Source organism: Phacochoerus africanus, chromosome 2, assembly GCF_016906955.1.
Source record: "Phacochoerus africanus isolate WHEZ1 chromosome 2, ROS_Pafr_v1, whole genome shotgun sequence".
NCBI lineage: Eukaryota > Metazoa > Chordata > Mammalia > Artiodactyla > Suidae > Phacochoerus > Phacochoerus africanus.
Genome location: NC_062545.1, coordinates 241505369 through 241529451, shown reverse-complemented (window position 1 = coordinate 241529451; position 24083 = coordinate 241505369). Strand labels below are relative to the sequence as shown.

At 39.3% G+C, this 24083-nt stretch overlaps 2 protein-coding genes across 5 annotated transcripts in view; one reads left to right on the top strand and one right to left on the bottom strand.

The window, feature by feature from the left end:
- XPA (XPA, DNA damage recognition and repair factor) overlaps window positions 1–20929 on the top strand; it is a 32731-nt gene extending 11802 nt beyond the window's left edge. The window contains exons 4-7 of one of the 2 annotated variants that reach the window (XR_007133264.1): window positions 7369–7534; window positions 9946–10063; window positions 13297–13538; window positions 19722–19932. Coding sequence is in view for 1 of the 2 variants with exons in the window: in XM_047768002.1 (XP_047623958.1) it covers window positions 7369–7534; window positions 9946–10063; window positions 19722–19870 (433 nt within the window). In the remaining variant the exon portion in view is untranslated. Of the gene's footprint in view, window positions 1–7368; window positions 7535–9945; window positions 10064–13296; window positions 13539–19721 lie in introns of both variants that reach the window. The other variant, XM_047768002.1, reaches the window with a different exon arrangement.
- Window positions 20930–22881: 1952 nt separating this feature from the next.
- The window catches only part of NCBP1 (nuclear cap binding protein subunit 1), a 41015-nt gene continuing 39813 nt past the window's right edge, over window positions 22882–24083 (bottom strand). For all 3 annotated transcript variants that reach the window (XM_047767985.1, XM_047767986.1, XM_047767987.1), the window contains one exon: window positions 22882–23428. In XM_047767985.1, the coding sequence (XP_047623941.1) occupies window positions 23315–23428 (114 nt within the window). In that variant the 3' untranslated portion in view covers window positions 22882–23314. The remainder of the gene's footprint in view (window positions 23429–24083) is intronic.

Sequence of the window (24083 nt, the reverse complement as noted above, 5' to 3'; positions counted from 1 at the left end):
GTTTTTTGTTGTTGAGTTGTTTGTGTATTTTGGAGTTAAGCCCTTGCTGGTTGCATCATTTGCAACTGTTTTCTCCCATTCTCTAGGTTGTCTTTTTTTTTTTTTAATGGTTTTCTTTGCTGCGCAAAACTTCTAATTTTAAGTCCCATTTGTTTGTTTTTATTTTTATTGTCTCTGGAGACTGACCTTAGAAAACATTTGTATGGTTTATGTCAGACAGTATTTTGCCTATGTTCTCTTCTAGGAGTTTTATGGTGTCATGTCTAATGTTTAAGTCTTTTAGCCATTTGAGTTTATTTTTGTGCATGGTGTGAGGGTGTGTTCTAGTTTCATTGATTTACATGCAGTTGTCCATTTTTCCCAGCACCACTTGCTGAAGAAACTGTCTTTTTCTCATTTATATTCTTGACTCCTTTGTTGAAAATTAATTGACCATAGGTGTCTGGGTTTATTCGTGGGCTCTCTATTCTGTTCCATTGATCCGTATGGCTGTTTTTGTATCAGTGCCACACTGTCTTGATTACTGTAGCTTTGTAATATTGTCTGAAGTTTGGGGGTTATGCTTCCTGCTTTGTTTTTATCCCCCTCAGGATTGTTTTGGCAATTCTGTGTCTTTTATGGTTCTATATAAAATTTTGGGTTATTTGTTCTAGTTCTGTGAAAAATGTCATGGGTAAATTGATAGAGATTACATTAAATCATTATATTGCTTTGGGTAGTATGGCCATTTTAAATGTATTAATTCTTCCAATCTAGGAGCATAGGATATCTTGCCATTTTTTTTATCTCAAATTTGCCTTATTAATGTTTTATAGTTCTCAGCATATAAGTCTTTCACCTCCTTGGCCAGGTTTATTCCTAGGATTTTATTTTTGGAGGTGTGATTTTAAAAGATATTTTTAAATATATACCTTTTCTAATATTTCATTACTGGTATACAGAACTGTGACCAATTTCTGAATGTTAATCTTATGTCTTGCTATTTTGCTGAATTTGTTTATCAGATCAAGTAGTTTTTGTGTGGAGTCCTTAGAGTTTTCTACATATAGTATCATGTCAGCTGCATATAGTGACAATTTTACCTTTTCTCTTTCTTTTCTTTCTTTTTGGGCTGTACCTGGGGCACATTGAAGTTCCCAGGCTAGGGGTTGAATTGGTGCTACAGCTGCTGGTCTATACCATAGCCACAGCAATGCAGGATCCAAGCTGTGTGTGTGACCTACACTGCAGCTCACAGCAATGCCAGATCCTTAACCCACTTAGCAGGGCCAGGAATTGAACCCAAGTCCTCGTGGATAATAGTGGGTTTGTTACGTCTGAGCCACAATGGGAATGCCTACCTTTTCTGATTTGGATACCATTTATTTTTCTTTTTTTGTCTAATTGCTGTGGCTAGGACTTCCAATACTATGTTAAATGAAAGTGTTGGGAGTGGGCATCCTTGTCTTATTCCATATTTTAGCAGGAAGGTGTTCAGCTTTTCTCCATTGAGTATTATATTGGCTGTGGGTTTGTAATAAATGGCTTTTATTACATTGAGATAAGCTTCCTCTATACTCAGTTTGGTAAGAGTTTTTATTAAGAATGGGTGTTGAATTTTGTCAGGTGCTTTTTCTGCATCTATTGAGATGATCAAGTGGTTTTTGACTTTGCCTTTGTTGATGTGGTGTATGGCATTGATTTGTATATGTTGAACCATCCTGGTGAACTTGGGATGAATTCTACTTGGTTGTGTTGTATGATCATTTTAATGTGTTGTTGGATTTGTTTTGCTAAAGTTTTGTTGAGAATTTTTATATCTATATCCATCAAAGATATTGGCCTATAATTTTATTTTTTGGTAGTATTTTTGTTTGGCTTTGGTATTAGGGTGATGGTGACTTCATAGAAAGTCTTTGGGAGTGTTCCTTCTTGAGTCTTTTGAAAGAGATTAAGAACCAGTATACGTTCTTCTTGGTATGTTTTGTAGAATTTGCCTGTGAAGCCATCTGGTTCTGTACTTTTGTTTATAGGGAGGTGTTTTGTTTTGTTTTTTAATTACATATTCAATTTCATTTCTAGTGATTGGTCTGTTCAAATGATCGATTTTTTCTTGATTCAGTCTTGGTGGGCTATGTATTTTTAGGAAATTGTTCATTTCTTCTAGGTGGTCAAATTTGTTGGCATATAATTGTTCATTGTATTCTCTTATGGTTTTTTTGTAATTCTGCAGTGTCAGTTGATATTTCTTTTTTGTCATTTTGTGTTTTGTTTATTTGGTTTCTTTTTCTTTTTTTCTTGGTGAGTGCGGCCAGAGGTTTGTCACTTTTGTTTACCCTTTCAAAGAACCAGTTCTTGGTCTTATTGATTTTTTTTTTCCTATTGTTTTTCGAATCTATTTTATTGATTTCCTCCCTTCTCCTGACTTTAGGTTTTGTTCTTTTAGGTGGTAGGTTAGGTTGTTGATTTGAGATTTTTCTTCTTTTTTGAGGAAAGCTTGTATTGCTATTATGAACTTCCCTCTAAGAACTGCTTTTGTGTGGTATCCCATAGATTTGATATGGTTGTATTTTCATTGTCATTTTTCTCAAGGTATTTATTTTATTTTATTTTATTTTATTTTTTTGTCTTTTTGCCATTTCTTGGGCCGCTCCCGCGGCATATGGAGGTTCCCAGGCTAGGGGTTGAATCGGAGCTGTAGCCACTGGCCTACACCAGAGCCACAGCAACGCGGGATCTGAGCCGCATCTGCAACCTACACCACAGCTCACGGCAATGCCGGATCGTTAACCCACTGAGCAAGCGCAGGGACCGAACCCACAACCTCATGGTTCCCAGTCGGATTCGTTAACCACTGCGCCACGACGGGAACTCCGTCTGAGCCTTTTTGATGCTAGTCAGATTTGTTTCTGCTGAGCCATGACCGGAACTCCCTCTCCTTATCTTTAACTTCTGCCGTTTTTACTAAAACATGTCTTGATGTAGGTCTGTTTGGGTTCCACTTGTTTGGGGCCCTCTGTGCTTCCTGTGTCTGGATATCTGTTTCCTTTAGATGTGGAAAATTTTCAGTTGTAATTTCTTTAAACACATCTTAAATCCCTCTTTATTTTTTGGAATCCCTATCATGTGTCTCTTGGCCTGCTTTCTATTATCCCATAGATCTCTTATATTGCTTTCATTTTGTTTTGTTTTTTTTTTTCATTTTGGTTTCTGTGTGCTGTCCTAATTCAGTAAATTCCATTATTCTATCTTCTGAGTCACTTATTTGTTCCTCTGCTTTATTCATTGTGCTGTTCAATGCCTTACTCAGCTTTCCTCTCTTCAAATGACTTTTCTAATTTTTCTAGGCTCCTCCTCATAGTTTCCAGTTCCTTTTTAAAATAATCTGCATTACTGTTGGTAGCCATTCTTAATTCCTCCAGTATTTTCATTATTTCCTTTTTGAACTTGGTGTCTATTAGACTGCAGAGGTCTGTTTCATTGTTTGTTCCTTGAGGGGAATTTTCTCCTGTTCTTTTAACTGGGAGTGGTTCCTGTGCTTCTTCATTTTGTTTATATTTTTCTTACTCTGAGTTTAAGGGAAACACGGGGATTACCTACTGTAGACTTGGAGGGCTATTTACATGCGGGAGATTCCCTGGGTAGCCTGTGTGGGTTTACTGGTTTTTTTGGTGTGAGGGCTGCTTTTGGTGTGTATGCTTGCTCTCTCTTCCTCAGTGTGCGAAGGCTGTTGTCCCCTTGATAGGTGGTATGCAGGTGCATGGCCTATGTGTGCTTCCTGGGAGGAGGGGGTGATGGGTGGCACCTGGGCCCTGGGCTCTTGTGGCAGCAACCCACAAAGTGGGGCTGCTCCTGGTTGCAGGGCCCTTGGCGATGGCAGTGACCTTCAGGGAGGGGGGAGCAGTGCCCATAGCCCTTGACAGTGGTAATGGGGGGCCGTGTGTGTTCCTAGCGAGGTGGGGGCAACAGGTGGCGCTCAGTTGCAGAGCCTTCCATGGTGGTGATGCCTGAGGTGTCTGGGGTGGGGGGCGCAGGTGGTGCCTGGTCATGGAACCTTTAGTGGGGTGGGCTGTGCCTGCCTTTGGAGTCCAAGATGTGTGCAGTGGTTTGCAGCCACCCTTGTAGCCTGAGAAAGAGGTGCCCTGGTGCCTGAGAGCCCCTGAGTGCACAGAGAAAGAAGTTCCAATGGCAGTCCCATCCCACCCCCATAGTCCCCAACAATGGACCTTGCTTCTCTGGAGGGGCAAGGCCTCCTCCCTCACTCCCTTGGCTGTGGCACTCTGCTCCCTCACCCCCTCAGGCTGTTTCCACACAGCCAACCCTAGTCCCCTCCATGGAACTAACCCCTAGTCTCAGCACCCAGCCCTTGCCTGAGTGTCTTAGGGTGGGTGTGCCAGGCGGTGGTACCAATCATCTGGGGCTCTCTGTCCTCTTCAGACCTGCTGCTGCACTTTTTTTTTTGTCTTTTTGTTGTTGTTGTTGTTGCTATTTCTTGGGCCGTTCCCGCGGCGGCATATGGAGGTTCCCAGGCTAGGGGTTGAATCAGAGCTGTAGCCACCGGCCTATGCCAGAGCCACAGCAACGCGGGATCCGAGCCACGTCTGCAACCTACACCACAGCTCACGGCAACACCGGATCATTAACCCACTGAGCAAGGGCAGGGACCGAACCCGCAACCTCATGGTTCCCAGTCGGATTCGTTAACCACTGCGCCACAACGGGAACTCCTGCTGCTGCACTTTTATCCAATTTTGAGCCTCCTTTCCCATTCCTGCTGATTTCCCTGCCAGTTAGGTGACCTCCCAATGTGTAGATTCTTTTCCTCTTTCACAGTTCCTTTGTAGGCTTCCCATTGTGTCACAGTTGGAACTCCTTTTTTTTTTTTTTTTAATGTGTTTATGTTCCTAGGTGAGCTCCACTTCCTATGTCTCCACCACCCTAGATTATAGTATCTCTCTCTTTTTTTTAGGGCCATACCCACGGCATATGGAAGTTCCCAGGCTAGGGGTTAAATTGGAGCTACAGCTGCCGGCCTACACCAGAGCCACAGCAACGCCAGATCCGGGCCACAGCTCACGGCAATGCCATATCCTTAATCCACTGAGCAAGGCCAGGGATTGAACCCTCATCCTCATGGATACTAGTTGGATTCATTTCTGCTGTGCCACAATGGGAACTCCTATAGTATTTTCTTAATTATTGTTTTTTATTTGGGGAGTTTCCTGAAATTTCTGTTTTCCATTTTACCAAAGAAATACAGGAACCCTGTGCTTATCAAAAGTTATGACATATAAACATGAAGGATGCCCTGGTTCTGCCATAGATATGTCTTTTCCTTTATACTGGGAGGCTGGGGAGGTGGGAACCCCCTTTCTCTCAGTAGGGGGTTCCTAATCCTTCTCTTCCCTCCAGCCCCCAAAGATCCCTTTGTTTCTTTCTTACTTTCTGACCAGTGTATGATGACACCTTGGTCAGAGGACTGGCACCTTCAGGGAGAAGAGGGAAGTATAACCTCTCCAGCCACTTCGCTGGTACTCAGAACACATCTTTCCATTCATTTCCTACTCTCCTGAATAGGCAGGGAGGAGAATAGATGAGGAAAAATCACATTCTTCTGTCAGTCTTTTCTTCTAACCTTTATCCTCTTTTTGTTTCACTGTAGAATAATCCTCTTCATGCCACTTGCTTCTCCTGTCCCTACCGAACACCTTAGCCAGTCCTGTGTTGGTGTCTTTCACACCTAAAGATCCATCTTGGATTCTTTGTTAACCCTCTTATCTGTTCTGTGTCCCCATTTCTTGTACATACAGCCCCATTTCAACTCCTTACCACCTGGTGGACCTGCCCTTTCAGAGTCCTTGCTACAGACACTCAGAGCCATCACTGTTGACTTGTTGCACCCATAGCACATGGAAGTTTCTGGGCCAGGGATCTAACCCAAGCCAATAGCTACAATGACAATGCCAGATCCACAGTGGGAATTCCTAGTTGTATATTTAAGCCATATCCTGAATCCATTTCTCATCCTCTCTCCCCCTTACTGCCTTAGACTGGGCCCCCATCAGCTCTCGCCTGGATCACTGAAGTAGTGGTCTTCTGTCTGGCCTTTTTCCCCACTTTTGCACTGTTAGTCTCTTCTCCATATAGCATTTTACTCAAAAGTCTAATAGTTTCTAATCCATGTAGAATAAAATTGTCTTCACCCTTGTTTACAGCACCCCGTGCCTATCTCTGTCTCCCATCACTCTTTGCTGTCACTTACTTTAATTATGTGTCACACTGGCCCTCTTGCTGTAAACTCCATTTGAAAAGCACACTCCTGACCTAGCGCCTTTGCACTCGTTCTTTCTGCCAGGAGTGTTCTTTCTCTAGCTATTCATAATGTTCTCTTGGCTTCCTAAGGTCTCTGCTCAAATGTCTCCTCATCAGTGGTCTTCACTGATTACCCAATTTGTCTGTTTCTTTCTTCCTTTCTTTCTTTCTCGCACCTGCGGCATATGGAGGTTCCCAGGCTAGGGGTCCAATCGGAGCTATAGCTGTTGGCCTACGCCACAGCCATGGCATCGCCAGATCCGAGCCGCTCTATGATCTTCACCACAGTTCATGGCAATGCCAGATCTTTAACCCACTGAGCAAGTCCAAGGATCGAACCTATGTCCTCATAGATGCTAGTCAGATTCATTTCCACTGAGCCACAACAGGAACTCCAGTTTATTTCTTTACTGTGCTTTATATTCGTTTATACCACTTTTATCTGTCATTGTGTTTGCTTAATGACTGTCTTCTCCTAACTAGAATGTAAGCTTCATAAAAACAAGGCTTTGTTTTATTCTTGATATATTCCCAGTGCGTTAAACAATACCTGACATGTAGATGGAGAACAAAGGAATGAGAAGAGCTGTGTAATTGATTATGTCTTCATTTTTACCTGGGCTTTGAAAAAGCCCAGAGCCAACTGGAAACTCAGCTGTGTTTGGGGTAATTGGACTGTCCATATTTATATTCCTTTTATCTTGCCCATCCTGACTTAAAACTTTAAATTATATATTTTTTTAGTCATTGAGTCTTAGTTCTCAGTTATATTTGCTGAACACTTGTAAGTCATTTCAGATCTTTTGTGGGAAAGAAGGACTTTAAGTAAAAAGAAATTCTTAAAAAGTTAAATAGTATGGATCTGCTGCTAATATAAATAACTTCTCAAATTAATAAAAAAACAAAAAAGGCGTTTTTCTGTTAGAATTCTTATGCTACTAATTTGACCATGTGAGTTTCAGGAAAAAAGTATTTTATGTGTTTCTTTTGGCATATATGCCTTAGATTTGGGGGATATTTGAAAATTTAATTTATTTAAAATAATTACCTTATATAATGGACTCAATCTGTTTTCAGAGATGCTGATGATAAACACAAGCTTATAACTAAAACAGAAGCAAAGCAAGAATACCTTCTGAAAGACTGTGATTTAGAAAAAAGAGAACCAGCTCTTAAATTTATTGTGAAGAAGAATCCTCATCATTCGCAATGGGGTGATATGAAACTCTACTTAAAATTACAGGTCTCTAATAAGTTATATTCAGTTATTTTACTATACTTGATCATAGCCAAAAGACCAAGAAGCAGTTCATATTCAGTCATTTTAAGCCCTGAGCCAGGTGAAGTTTTAACAGTGAGCTATTTATAATTAGTTTAATTTTTACTTACAGAGGGTTAAAAAGATCCTTTTCATTTTATTGTTTTGCAAGAGTCGTAGTCATACATAATGACATTTAATAACATGCTTCCTTACTTTTTTTCCCCCTTTTATGGCCATACCATGCCATATGGAAGTTTCTGGGCCAGAGATTGAATCTGAGTTGCACCTGAGACCTACACCCCAGCTACGGCAATGCCAGATTCATAACCCACTGTGCTGGGCTGGGGATTGAACCCGTGTTGCCACAGAAACAATGACACATCCTTAACCTACTGTGCCACAGTGGGAACTCTTTATTTTACTTTTTGGTGTAGCACTTGGGGAACAAATATATTACTATTGGGTAGATGTTAGGAGTACAATTTGGAAACTAAAAAACTTGGAATAGGAGTCAGACTGTATTTCCTGTACTCACCCACCCACCAAAGAAAATCATTTAAAAAAAATTAGGGAGTTCCCACTGTGGCTCAATGGGTTAAGAGCCCAACTAGTATCCATGAGGATGTGGGTTTGATCCCTGGCCTCTCAGTGGTTTAAGGACTTGGTGTTGCTACAAGCTGCGGCATAGGTTGCAGATTCGGCTTGGATCTGGCGTGGCTGTGGCTGTGGCATAGGCTGGAAGCTGCATCTCTGATTCGACCCCTACCTGGGAATTCCCATATGGTGCAGGCTCGGTCCTAAAAAGAAAAAAAAGAAAAAAAAATAGGAATTTTACAAATGCCTGAAATCTAACTCCACTTGGGAAATACCTGGAACTCTGTCAGTTGGGCATGTAACTCTAGTGTGTCTCAGACAGATCTTGTCAATTCCTTTTGTTGCAGTAGTATTATAGTACGCCAAAGTATTTATCCATTTCTCATCTGGGGCTGCTAGCCCAGGCTGTGTGCCTTGGAGTCACAAGCAGCCTCTAGTATCTACCCTAGAATTGTAAAGTATCATAATACTGTTTTTTGTGCTGATATATAAAAAGTATTTGGAGGTATTGTTCTTGAGCTCAATTTGATTGGACTGTACTAGAAAATCCTAGTATCTTCTTATATAAAAGCTACATTGTAAAACCATACATTGAATTTTCACTAAATGTGAGACACTGTTGATTAGTAGATTTACCATTATTTTATGTACCAATAAAAATGAAAAATGCTCTAAATTAAACTGACCCAATGCTGTCTTATCACCTGGTGCTTTTATTTTGCTGAAATAGTGCCATTAGACTTACTATAGCTTTTTTGCTATATATCATGATTTGGGGTACATGAAAAGGAAAATGCAAGGTCAACAAATTTATTAAGATATTCCTAAACTCCTCATTCAGAGTCCAATTCTTCTGAGCCACTTTTTGACTCAGAGTTGTTAACATACCATTAAGAACATTAGTGATGCAGTTTTTTTTCTTTTTAGGGCTATACCTGTGGCATATGGAAGTTCCCTGTGTAAGGGTTGAATCTGAGTTCTGGCCTACACCACAGCCACTGCAGTATAGCATCCAAGCCTCATCTCTGACCTATACCACAGCCCATGGCAATGCCAGATCCTTAACCCACTGACCGAGGTCAGGGATCGAACCCGCAACCTCATGGATACTAGTCAGGTTCATAACCCGATGAGCTACAATGGTAACTCCCTCAGTGTGTATATTTTTTCCCTAAATGTAAATAAAATTTGTAAAGCATATAGGTACATAATCCAAAGATTTTATACTAGAATAAAGACTTTACTTAGTCATTCTGCTACCGAATTTTTTTTTTTTTAATCCATAGTCTGAAGGTTAGAAGTTAGTTAAGTGGATGGAAACTGTTATTAATTCAGGAGAAGACTAGTAGTGATTGATTTCTTGTGGTGGGAGATTTTTGGAGATGACTTCATATATCTGATGTGCCTAATTGGTCAGTAGATTTTTTTTTTTTTTTGGGGTGGTCCTACCAAAACTCATCAAACCTACAGACTACATGTTCTTCTCATGGTTCATGTGAAAACAAATCAGAGAAGAGAAACAATTGCAGTCAGAGCAGAGCTTTTCTGTGTATACAAGCATACCTTGTTTTATTGTGCTTTACAGACACACTCTAATCAGCATACATTTAGTAAGGATTTTATCGGTTTAGGTAGAGGTATTATTAGAGTTTTTTCTTAACAATATTTAAAATTAGATTTTGAGTAAATATAAAATTGCGCTTGAATTTGATCATTCTTTGGCATCTGTGGATTTACTAATGATAATTATTTTACAGTTATGAATCACAACTAATTTAAGTATGGATTCTGTGTTGTAGATTGTAAAGAGGTCTCTTGAAGTTTGGGGTAGTCAGGAAGCATTAGAAGAAGCGAAGGCAATTCGACAGAAAAACCGAGAAAAAATGAAACAGAAGAAGTTTGATAAAAAAGTAAAAGGTAAGTGGTTACATTTATATCATGAAGGACTGTGTTTTACTGCTTTGCAAAAAGCCTTTAGCTAAAGTCTTCCAGTTTAAAGATATAATGTCACCAGTAGATTGGAATGTGTTTTCTTCTGTATACTGAAAAACGAAAGACCTCAGGTTTGCCCTCGGTAAGTTGATGTTTGAGATCCTCAGTCCAAACCTCACAGCACCACAATTCTAAAAGCCTATAAAGCCCTCATCTTAAAGTGCATCATGTTTTTATGTAGGAATGATGGTAGGGTCAGGAATGTACCCCTGGTTAAGGATTTGGCATCGATTCAATCTCAGATATGACCCACAGGGTTATAAAAAGTGAGTATTTCTACCAGCAAACCTCTCTAACAACTTAAAAATGAAAAAATAACACCTCAGTCTTAGTCATCTAATTCAGCAGCCAGAAGGCACCCTCTCATGTCAGGCATTGATGAAAAGTAGTATGACTTGTCACATAGTTGCTTGAGAGTCAGGACTGGAGCCAAGCTTTCCTGACTGAAAGTCTGCTTTGGTACATTTATTCATTGGGCACAAATCTGTCTATCCACGTAACTCTCCATTCTTTTGTTTGTCTGTCTCTGTATTTGTCCATGCATCCATCCATGTGTGCATATGCGCAGAAGTCTGTCAGTGCATCCAGTAGTTAGTAAATGTCAGCTATGTTCCAAGCCCTGTGCTAACACACATGTGAAGTCACAGTTTGTCAGAAGAGGAAGACTAGAAAATTTAAAGCCGTAAGAGTGTGATAAGTACTGTGACAGTGATGAATGCAGGGTGCTGCCAGAGCACAAGAGCACTTTTTGCTGTATCAAAGAATCCCTAAAGAGTCTTAAAAAGTACACATGAATGTTCTTCCTAGAGGAATTTTAAAGTCCTAGTGTGGTGTCATAGCACTTATTCTGTATATATACAGGGTTATACATACACTAAATAGATCCATTTAAAATGAGCATTTTAGTTATAATAAATATATATTTGTCTTTTTAAGGCTGCACCTGTGGTATATGGCGGTTCCCAGATTAGGGGTCGAATTGGAGCTGCAGCTGCTGGCCACAGCCACATCCACAGCAATGGGAGATCCGAGCTGCATCACGACCTGCACCAGAGCTCAAAACAACGCCAGATCCTTAACTCACTGAGCGAGGCCAGGGATTGAACTCACGTCCTCGTGGATACTAGTTGGGTTTGTACCCCTGAGCCACGACGGGAACTCCTAAAATTAATAATTTTTCTTTTGTTTAGGATTTAGAAGAGGGTTGGGAGGGTGAATGAAGGTAGTTCAGATGTCTTAAAAATGAAAAAGTGAAAAAAAATTGAATATAAGCCTACCCTGTTTCTTACTGTGAGGGAATTCTTTCCCTCTTTTCAGTACAAGAAATTCATGTGCAGTTGCAGAGAGGTCAGAAAACTATAAAAAATTCTTTCCTGTAATTATGTTACCAGAGACAGTCATCAGTAACATTTTAATGTCTGTTTTTCCAGTTCTTTTCTATGCATAGGTCCTGAAAAATTTTTAATAAAAATCACAGCAGTGTTGGACATTTATGAAGTTTATTGGTCCTTAATCTCTGCATCTTAGTTTCTTCAACTATAAAAATGATGATTATACCACTCACAAAAGTTTTTGTACGGAATCAATGAGACATTAATTATAAATTACTTAGACAAGAACTAGGGCTGAGTGACATCCCATAAATTATAGTATTCCTATGGAATATTATGCCCCAGTTAAAGAATACAGCAGTTCTGCATGTGTGGCTATTGAAAGATACTCTTAGAGTTTTGTTCCCCCCCCCCCCCCCCCCCCAAAGATACTGTATGTTGGAGGCATGTAAAAGATCCACTTATATATCTTTGGACTTTATTCATGAATACATGTTCAAATAGTTGTCACTTATTACTTTATTCTCTAATTATGGGAGGGAAACAGTAGTTAAGTTTCTAATTCAACATCGATTACAAATAAAATTTTTGATATATAAAATTGATCAACTTAACGTTAAAGAATAAAAATCAAAGTTTAATTTAAAAAAAAGTTTATCAAGACAGGTAACCCCATAATAAATATCCTTATATACATCTTTATATAAATTATAGTTACCTAATGTATCATTTCCTGAATCAGAGGGTAAGTGTACTTTTATGGCTTTGTAGAGAGGTTTCCTATAGCAAATGATGCCATATAAGAAGATTGCACTCAAGAATTTCCCCTACATTAGCCACTGCTCTACCCCAATCTTCAAAAATACCTGTAAGGACCAGTTGAGAGGATTTAGAAAGGCTTCTTTTGAATTTGGGCGCTATCTTTAATCTCTTCCGTGTTTTACCCCAACTCTTCCTTTCTTCCAACATGAAGGAGAACCTTGAGGGATAAACAGAAGGCACATTAAAGGGCTCTGAGAGGGGAGGGCATATTTATAGACTAATCACATATCAACCTAGAGTTTCTATTAGCCTCACTCTCTGAATCACTCAACTCTTAGCTTTCTGCTGCCCCTTAAGCCACTTTCTTGATAGTATTTTGCTGTAGACAATGATATGTGGATAAAGGAGTTAAAAACATGTACCTTCAAGGTGATGAAATACTTTAAAAAGGGTGTGTCTCTGACTGTTTCTGTAGTTTGGTCAAGATGTCATCTAAAGGTGACTAAATGCCTATAATTTGACTAACAATAAAAGGTTATGGCACCTGTTTAATTTATGCTTTTATCTATAATACTGTTACGATAGTCATACCTATTAAATGTTAGTATGGCTGGAACATTTAAGATTTGCACACTTCACATAGCTTTTTTTTTTTTTTAAAGAAGTATTAAATTCAAACATAATTGGCTGTTTTTCTCACTATGTTAAATTGCTGCTATTAACCACCAGATAAACTTAATATGGTTTTTCTTTATTCCGGAAAAGGTCAAATTGGTCCTGAATTTTTTCTTGGACCTCTTAAGTCTGGTCTCTTTAATTCAGTTTATTTCTTGTTTGGCCGAAGCATATCTCTTGAGGAAATCTTTCCAAGTGGTTACAAGAGTGGTGTATTTTCAAGACTCTGTTACAAATCTAAGAATGTTTTTCTGTTTCTCTTGCATGTGGAAACCTGAGTTCTCTGTGTTTTATAAACATTATTCCCTTGTCTTCTGGTGTTTAATGTGCAGAGGTCAATGCCATCCTTGCCTTCTTTAATTATGGCTTCTTCTTGTTGATTTACTTTAGAGGTTGGTGGATATGTTCCTGTCCTCCTGACTAGGCCACAAAGGGCTGAGAGTGGAGTAGACACTGTAGAGATTAGAAACAAGGAGCTTACTATGCAGTTTGCTCAGAAGGCTCAGAACAGAGAGGAATAAAAGCAAGTCTAAAAGTTTTTTAGTTGAAAAGAAATTGGAACCTGGTTCCTCTTGGTCCTCTGATTTTGATCCACAAAGAAGCTGACACAAAGTTTACTTCTTTATGGAAAGGTAAGAGATTACATTTACCTGCTTTTAGAATATAGTCTTCTACTTTAGCAGTTTGAGAAAGAATTGCTCTTACTACAGAAGAAAATTAAAAAGTATAGATAGTATAAGGTCTATATATAAATATAGACAAGGTGAAAGACAAAGAATTTTCTTGTCAGCAAATTCAAATTGTTACAGATCTCATAGATTCAAGAAGGCAGAAGTAGAAATGATGGCATCACTGCTGCTTAGTTAGATTTAAAAAAATGCAGTATGTGTTGGCCTTGATATTGGATGGGAACTTTGAATTAGTGCAAATACACAAAATATTTTGGGTTTGCATGGCTCCTTTCCACAGATAAGGTGGTGGTAAGGCTTTTCTTTAAAGTTATATTCAGGAGTTCCCGTCGTGGCACAGTGGTTAACGAATCCTACTAGGAACCATGAGGTTGCGGGTTCGGTCCCTGCCCTTGCTCAGTGGGTTAAGGATCCGGCGTTGCCGTGAGCTGTGGTGTAGGTTGCAGACGTGGCTCGGATCCCGCGTTGCTGTGGCTCTGGCGTAGGCCGGTGGCTACAGCTCCGATTCAACCCCTAGCCTGGGAACCTCCATATGCCACAGGAGCGGCCCAAAGAAATAGCAAAAAGACAAAATAAATAAATAAATAAATAAATAAAGTTATATTCAGCTTTCTCTTAATACTGGTAGAGGTTAGTCTTAAATTAATCTTTATTTTTTGTTAGTATGCACTTCTACCCCCAAAAGAGGTGGGTAAGAAAAATCCCATTTGGGGCTCCTCCTAAGTTTGTGAACATTTTACATCCTGGGCCTGTGGTTATATTTATGACTATTTTGGGGGCTTTGCTAGGGAGAGTTTGAAGGACACAGTTTCCTGTTACTCTGCTTCAGTTTATCGAGGACAAAATAAGATCAAAGTTTTATATGCTATTTTATCATTTTATTGTGACCTTCTCATTTAGTTATCAATAGGCACCCTATGTTAAAATTTCCCTGGCGTTTTCATCAGATATTTAGAAGTATCTAGTCTCCCTTAGCTAGTTGTCTTGTAAGTTTACCTCATAAGCTGCATTGGGCTTTTTTTGGAATAGAAGCTGCCTCCTTTGCAAAATTAAGATATTAAGCTGGCTAAAATACAAGTTTTAGAGTGGTATTTAATACATTTTTCATTGAAAGAAATATTTAGGGGAAAACTTTAAGCAGTGGTCCCTGAAGATAATCAGTAGCAAGACTGATGGTTACCATGAATATTTTTATATCCTCCCAAGAGATGTAGTCCCCAGCCTTTTGTGTTGTGAAATTTTAGGCCAGTGGGACTGGGATGTTGGAACATGGTACATGGCTGTTCTTTTCTCCAGCTTCAGTAAGGCTTTCAAGGCTGCAGAAAGCAGCTTCTCCACTGCTGCGTGTTCCCTCTCCATCACCAAGGTTTCCTCAGCTCTCCCGAGGCCTAGCGAACCTTTTCTTACCCTTCTAAAGTCTGGCCTTTCTGCCCCTCCTCTTGTTTGGCAGAAGGTAGTTGACTTTTACTTTCCAAAGGTCTTTTTTTTTTTTTTTGTCTTTTTTAGGGCTGTGATCCCCAGCCTGGGAACTTCCATATGCTGTGGGTGTGGCCCTAAAAAGTCAAAAAAGAATATTCTCTTACAAAAATGTAGTACTGATACATTTTAATCTGTCATCCATATTCCAGTGCTGTTAGTTTTTCTTTTTTTCTTTTTTTTTTTTTTAAAGCCTGCACCTGTGGCACATGGAGGTTCCCAGGCTAGGGGTCAAATCAGAGCTGCAACTGCCAGCCTATGCCACAGCCACAGCAACACAGGATCTGAGCCGCATCTGTAACCTGTGTCACAGCTTGCAGCAACACCAGATCCTTATCCCACTGAGTGAGGCCCTGGATCAAATCCATAGCTTCATGGACAGTGTGTCAGGTTCTTAATCCACTGAGCCACAATGGGAACTCCTTCCAGTGCTATCAGTTGACCCAATTATGTTCTGTATAGTTGTCCTTTTGGTTGCATCTGCAGCATGTGGAAGTTCCTGGGCCAGGGACTGAATCTGAACCACAGCTGCAACCCAAGCTGCAGCAGTGGCAATGCCGGATCCTTAACCTACTGAGCCACAAGGGAACTCCTGTAGTTTTTCATTCTAATGCAGGATCTAGCTTAGGATCAGATATTGGTTTTAAGTACCAAGTCATTCTAAATTTCTTTATTCTGAAATATTTCCATAGCCTTTATCATTTGTGAGATTGACATTTTTGAGTAAGTCTCTTCCTTTCCCCTGGCTACTTTTTTAGAAGTAATATGTTTTCCATTTGGGATTTTTCTGATGTCTCCTAATGGTTCAATTAAGGTTATTCATTTCAGGCTAGATAGTACTTAAATGAGGTGACTTTCCTAGGACATCACATCTGGAAGCATGTGATACTCATCTGGTTTCAGTGGTGACCTTAGTATTTACTTTTGATTTTATAAGCAAGAAAACCCCTGCCAAGACCATGCAAATATCCTATTTCTCAACACTTCCCCCTGAATTTATCTACCATCCGTCCATGGGTGGTTCTTGCATGAGCGGTCTTTAGTATGGTGGTTGCAAAAATTGTTTTCTAACATTCGTGCTCCCTCCATAGTTAACCAGTTGGAATTCAGCATTCTATAGCATCCTTTCTCCCATTTGTTTATTACTGCTGTGGATTCATTAATTCCTGTTCTTCTCAGGGGCTTTTGGTTCATTTCTGTCCTTAATTATTTTGCTGCTCAAAATGACTCAGATTTTGGGAGTTCCTGTTGTGGCTCAGTGGGTTAATGGCTTTAGGACTAGTATCCATGAGGATGCAGGTTTGATCCCTGGCCTCACTCAGTGGGTTAAGGATCTGGCATTGGCATGAGCTTTGGTGTAGGTCACAGATGGTGCTTGGATCCTGTGTTGCTGTGGCTGTGGAATATGCCCACAGCTGCAGCTCCGATTTGACCCCTAGCCTGAGAACATGTGCTGCAGGTTCAGCCCTAAAAAAAAGTCTCAGATTTGGGCCAACAGGAGTATCTTCAAGCTAGCCTTTGGCCATATCTTCATCATTCTTTGAACATTCCATACTGCTTTCTAAGCTCAACACATGTGTATGTCTATCTGTGGTATATAATTAAAACTTGGAAATCACATTGTTATACCTAGTTCTAATTCAAAGTTTTAGGGTTTATTCTATTTTTCTCCCTTTCCTTATTTTTAACTCTACTTTGACCATGAGAAACCTGACTTCCATTATTCTTTATAATATATATAGTTATTTGGTTAACCCTAAATGCGACTAATTTTCCTTCACTGTTGTTGCCGCCCCTCTAGGAGTCCCTCCTTATCTTCCTTGGGCTCCCTCTACCCTACCACAGATGCCTATTTTACTTGCTAGACTTTATGGCTTTAGGGCTAGATCGTACAGACAGGGAAAGAAGGGCAGGAAGATGACAGACATACCAGTTTTTTTTTTGTTTTTTTGTTTTTGTTTTTTTCCTTAGGCCACACTTGCAGCATATGGAGATTCCCAGGCTAGGGGTCGAATCGGAGCTGCAGCTGCTGGCTGGCCTACACCACAGCCACAGCAATGCAGGATCTGAGCCACGTCTGTGACCCACATCCCCTACTCATGGCAATGCCAGATCCTTAACCCACTGAGTGAGGCCAGGAATCAAACCCACAACCTCATGGTTCCTAGTTGGATTTGTTTCCACTGTGCCATGGCAGGAACTCCAACTTACTTTGCAGCAAAACTTTTTCCAGGAATGTCTAGTAAATACTAAAGATAAGGCTTTATTATTGTCATTATACATCTTGATAGATTAGCTGAAGGATGGGGAAAAAAGCCATAAAGTCAGTATAAAACATTATGTTTAGTTGTGACCAGTTACGGCTAGTGAGCTAGACTTTTAAGTGTTCCTTTAGTGTTAAGAAAATAATTTTATCTTTCTACGTTCACACAATGCTCAAATTGAGCAGAGGTTAGCTTAGCTGGGACAACTGGGATGCATTCAGATTTTGAGAGATTTTCTTAATGGGGTAATAAAAGAAAAGTGGCCAGTATACCTTACACATCAGAACAAAGTTGTAAAGTAGGTAGTGGAATTTGAATTGGGGGCACCTTCCAGTCCTTATCTGAAACTATGAGGCATCTCTGCAGTTCTGGTCAGAATATCATTTACTTTTTTACTTAGAATATATCCTAAGGTAGAATAATAAAAGGATAGAGGGCAGTCCAGATATATCTAGAAAAATTAGGATTCATGTCTAGAAAAATTCCAGTTCTTCAGAATATGAAGATATACAAATAGAGTTTGGATGAACATGATTTTCTCCCTAGTTTGGAAATTATCCAGAGGTGTACATACTGAAGCCTGAAAGTAAAACTCAGATTAAGTACTTTTCACGCTGGAGGTGTATGAAAACGGCAATAAAGTTAGTGGTTAAGAACACGGACAAAGCTAGGCTGTGCCTCTGCCTTCAGACCTTAGGCAACTTCTGTAACTTCTCTGTGCCTCAGTTCTCATCTGTAAGGTTGGGATGATAGTTGTGCTTAATCTCAGTGTCCTGAGAATTAAATATTTATATAAAGTGCTGGGAACAGTGCCTGATACATAGCTCTACTTGTTTCATTATCCTCATGGTATAACAAAGGCTGAAAATATATAAAGATTCAAGTAGTATTTTGATCCTACTTATCATAGATCTAAAATGGGTAATGAAAATATGTGTGATTACTTGGTATACTTTTTATTTTTTTCAGGGCTGCACCTGCAGCATATGGAAGTTCCCAGGTTAGGGGTCAAATCGGAGCTACAGCTGCCAGCCTACACCACAGCCTACGCCACAGCTGCAGCAACTCGGAATCCTTAACCCACTGACCGAGACCAGGGATTGAACTGGTGTCCCCATGGTTACTAGCCAGGTTTGTTAACTGCTGAACCATGACGAGAACTTCTGGTGTACTTTGATTTTTAAGGTTGAGTTTATAGAAGATAATGATCATTTAGGTAGTGCAGCTGTCAAAGACAGTGCTGGGCTTGATGGATCATTGGTCAGAATAGGAAAATGTAAACAACTAGTGTTTCTTTTTATTCGTTAAAACTGGAAACAGATGTTTTAGCTTAATTTCTAAGTAACATGAAGCATTTGGTTTCTTTAGGTAACATGCAATGTAAACTTTAGAATGTCACAGTTGCTATCAAAGCATCCAACGTAATTCTCTTTGTAAAAAATGTTCTAACATGATGTAGGGAGAAAAGTCCCTGTTGGAATAAATGACCTGGATTCCTATGCTCTCTTTGCTCAATTCCCCTACCTGGCAGATAAGATGAAGTAAAATACAAACTTTTTGGTTCTTCCCAGGACTTTTTAATTTTGCTTTGTCTTTTTTAGGGCCACACACGCAAAATATGGAAGTTCCCAGGTTAGGGGCTGAATTGGAGCTCCAGCTGGTGGTCTACGCCATAGCCACAGCGATGCCAGATTCGAGCTGCGTCTGCGACCTACACCACTGCCCACGGCAACGCCAGATCCTTAACCCACTGAGCAAGGCCAGGGATCAAACCTGCATCTTCACAGATACTCTGTCTTGTTCTTAACCTATGAGCCACAACAGGAACTCCCTCTTTCCAGGTCTTAATAGTGATTCTTTCATGTAGGTTGCAATAACTATTAGCAAGTCATCTCCTAAAATACTGCTATTTTATAGGCTCAAGAATTTAATAAACATAAGGTTAGTTGCATGAGCAGTTTTTCTAAGATGCACCTTCACTATAGTGGCTGAGTTCTTGGCTTTTAGTTTTCCTGCAAGTGAAGCTTGACTTGCCTCTTAGAGAAGTGGCTCCTGACTTCCAAGGAATTTAAAATGCTCCTTATCCGCAGTCACCCAGTTGACACCCCTTTCCTGCCATGGCATCCCACTTTCAAAATTCAGCTGCTTCAACAAACCCTATTCTTTTACTTGTTTCGTGAATCTTTTTTTGCTGTCTCTCTAGCCCACACATCTCATTTCTGAATCTCCTTTTTCACACTAACACCAACAATGACATGAATAATTTCACAGGCCAAGCTAGTGAAGTTTTAAGAAAGTAAGCTTACCAAATTTATATTTTTGGATTTTTGGATTCAGCTGAATAGCACCACTGAAAAGCTGGCCTTTTTTTTTTTTTTCTTCCTAGAATTACGGCGAGCAGTAAGAAGCAGTGTGTGGAAAAGGGAAACAGTTGCTCATCAACATGTGTATGGACCAGAAGAAAACCTGGAGGATGACATGTACCGGAAGACTTGTACTGTGTGTGGCCATGAATTGACATATGAGAAAATGTGATTTTTAGTTAAGTGATCCCATTTTACAGTGTTTTATATTTAAATAAATGAAATTTAGACTGATCCTGTTCAGGATTCACCAAAATGTAAAGTCTTCATGATGGATAAAACATTTGTGTAAATAATACTTCAATGATTATGTACATTATGGCTTGAGGGCAGGTTTCAGTTAAAGTCCAGCTGGTCTGGTGTGGGCAAAATATATATATTCTTTACAATAGGGATGGGAGCTGAGGGATGGAAGTGTTAGTTAACAACTAAAATTGAGAAATAAGCTACCAAGGCAAACCCTAGTTGGAGGAGGAAGAGCTTTTAGTATAGAGGCAGAAGCTGGCTGAGCTGGATGCCTGTCCCCAGAGACACCAGGGACGGTGGTAGGTCACCGCAACCAGAGGCTGGCCAGGTCTTCTAGACTGTTTCTACCTCCGTGTCAGGGAGCAGGAGCTGTTGCTGGGACGGGTTTACTTAGGGTTTACTACTATAGACCTTAATATTAGTGTCTAGATAGCCCTTTTCAAACCTAGATTAAAATGGAAAAACAACTATATTGTTTGTTGATCAAAGGTGCTGATAATAAGTTTAGCATAACTTGTTAACATTTACCGAGCCCTTGCCATGTGCTATGTAGGCACTATGCTAAGTGCCTTACAGGTATTCTCTTTTAATTCTGGGAGGGAAGACAGCTTGCTTCTGGATCAAGTTTAGGTAGTTGGATATGGCCCAGCTTGTCAAAAGGATTACAAGGTAGTTATATCGAGTAAGAGGATTTGATCCCCTGTGCTTGATTATAAGGTTTCTGCATTTTTTTTTTTTTGATAAAAACAAAATCAAGTTAAGATAAACTAGGTGTTTTCAAGTTGTTCTTCGACAGGAAGGACTTTTTATCCTATTGCTACAAATAAATGAATGGGAAGTTTTTATACATTTTAATTTTTCTCTTTAGATAGCTCTTGGAGATTATGCTTAAGGGCAAAAGTCAAAACAAGTCAAACCCAAATAGGCTTGAGACTGTTACTAATTGTTTTCTATATAAGTATTCAATACAGCAATCTTTACTATATATCTGTTGAGTGTTGATTTTTTTAATGTGCTATGCTAAATTTTTACAGCTCAGTAAAAATTGATTCTAAATGGGCAGCATGACCTGATTGGGACAAAAAAAAAAGCTTGCAGCTTTATGAAAACAGAATAACTAGGGGTTCAGGCTGCTGACAACAGCATTAGTACCTTGGGAGATGAGGAGCCCTTGAACCACATGGATATAGGTTCACATTAGCTGTGGACCCTGGGTAAGTTACTCCGTGGGCCTGTTTTTCTTTCAGATGGGCATAATAATCTAAGAACTGTCATGACAAATATGGTCAATCTATAACACCTGGCACATAACAGCCATTTATTAATGAGCAGCACGTATTATGACCAAGACCAGTGTGGTCATAGACATGCCCAGTTGAGGTAGCTTCTAGTCACTCTTTACTTCCATTAATTTAAGATAATCATGGTATACAGGTGTCACTAAAGGCCAAGTTCTGTCCTCTTCTTTCATTTTCAGGTATACCTGTAGATTAGTAAATTATACAAATCACTGCTAAACGCTTTCTAGGAAAAGCAAACAAACTTATCTTCATATGAACTGCTTTCTGAATAATTTCTCGAAGGGAGATTGAGAATCAAGGAAACCAAAGGGAGATTATAATCAAAGAAAACAAAAGCATACGGTCACTTTGACAAAAGCATGTTAAATGGCATCAGTAGTTTAGCAGAATATTCATTTATTGCAAGGTCTGATGTACAGTGACATGCCATCCTTTTGTCTGTGTGAGCTTCATTAGAGGGGGACAGCAACTGTTGGAAGTGTGCTCTCACACTTTTATTCCTTCAAAAGTCAATCTCTTGTTCAGTTTTTCCATATACCTAGCTGCCAAACTGGGTCAGAGCCCAGTAACATCAGTGAGCAGTCATTAGAAGCAATTGTTACCACATGAAGAAAGGGGCAAGAGAAAGGGGAGGAAAACCTAGAAACTCCTCTAGGATTTGGCTCAAGTAAGTATAACTAGCCAAACTTTGCAGTACGTTATGAAAAGATTACAAAGCAGATTAGGGCAAAGTTACCAAAGCCTTAAATGGTTATCCTTCAGCTTCCTGAGAATAGGAGCCACTTCTAACTAATGAATGACATAGTTTGTAGGAAGTAGGAACAGTATCAGCAGACGAACATTTAGTTAAGAACTTTACTTCCCTTTCTGACAGTAACTTGCCGTGCAACCTTAATCTTGTGATTATTTCTTAAATATATGGTATTTAAAAATCCTAGGAGTTCCCATCTATTGTGTACTCTATAATCTCTAGCCACTAACTGTGTGGTAAACCAAAGACTGTATCAATATGGAAAATGCTTAATGCGTCATAAACTTATGATGGACTAAGTTAAAAGAAATACCTATATTGTATAAATGCACAAAGATACCAGCTGTGGAATTACTGGTAAATTTTTTTCAAAGGTTTAATGAACAACACCATATAGGAAACAGGCTCAGGAATTAGTAGTTACTTGCACCAGATTCCACAGAAATATAACCCAAACCTATACCTACTGCCAAGTATAGTTATTCAATCTAGCTACTTCTAATTGCAGTTTAGCATGTTAACTCACTAATACGACCTTGGATGAATCTTAGTTTTGAGAAAATGACCAGATGTTCTAAGATAACAGTTCTAAAACTTGTCTGTACACTGGAATTATCAGGGAGCCTTAAGAACTCTGTGTTCCACCCCCAGAGATTGTCGTTGGACATAAAAAATAAATTTATAAATCTGAAGGTGATTTATGTTCAGATGTATTTAGAAACTGCCACTCTAATTAGTAACACTTTTTAACAACAGTTTCTTAAAATACTACAGTTATGAAAAAATATTTTGAAGAGAAAATTTCAGATGGAGGTAAGTACACTTTTAGTAAGAAACCACCAATTTTAAAGTAGACGGAGATGATAAATCATGAAATACCAGTGCTTAAAAAACATACTTTTAGTTTTATTTCAGCTGTGTTAGGTTATCCATGAGCTGTGAAAAGCTATGCTACTTGATAAGCCCATCAGTTCAACACACTACTCTGTAAGTTTGACCTCTAGTGTTTCATATACTTCTTTTTCTAATCAGTTATCTTTTGTGCCTTCAGGAGAAAAAATATCAGAGAAAAATTGTATCTGTCACATATATAATACATCCTATGGTCATCATCACATTATTGTCATTAGGGAATATCTGCTTTTTAGGGGCAATTACCATATTCTTCACCATCTTCCTTCCCCTCTGTTTCCTTTAGTAAAGTGAAAGGATGCTACAAGAAAGCAAGCATTCAAACCATCAAAAATAAGACAAATTATTTTGAGATTGCAAACAAAATCTTGAAGAAAAAAGAAAAAAAAAAAAAAAAGGACGACCCTCAGGCCTGCAGTGCACAGAACTGCTGGAACACAGCCAGGATGTGAGGGTCTAACTCAGCCGTGAAGAGCAGGTTCTCCAGGGTCACCATGTACTGCTGGATTATTTGGTGATGCTGTGGACAGAGAAAAGGGAGTAAATGTTTACGTCAGGAAAGAGAGCACATAAGGGATCCGGCAGAACATTTCCCTCGGCAGCCCACCCACACTGTGGGATGATGGGAACGAGCAGGGGCAAAGAGTGGTTATCAGGAGTAATGGGCTCCTGAAAAGCCCCAACATTAAAATGTAGGGGGAAATAGGAAAAAAAGGGTGGTTCAGTAACGGGGGAAAAAAAAAAAAATCCATTTCTGGCCTGCTTCTCTGTAAATGCAATTCATGCTTCAAGGCAATAGCAGCAGCAACTGCTTCTACTACTGCTTTCCATGAGGTTCAGCTATGTCTCCCCGCTAATTAGGATATTTTAAAAAGTTGGTGACCACACTGTAAACCAGCTATAATGGAGAAAAATACAAATCATTTAAAAAAAAAAAAAAAAGTACCCAGATTGAGAAGGTACATTCATTACAAGTAAGAATAGCAGAGTGTTATTTGTTAAATAACATTGGTTAAAACCAGTCTCTGAAACATAAGAAAAATTATGGAGTCATTTCTTTTTTTTTCCTTTTTGTTAGGGCATTAAAAAAAGCTGTTTGCAAAGGAAAAAAGATATTTAGTAGAGAATTAGCCAATGATTGTTAGTGTCTCCCATAAGATAGGAAACCCAAATCT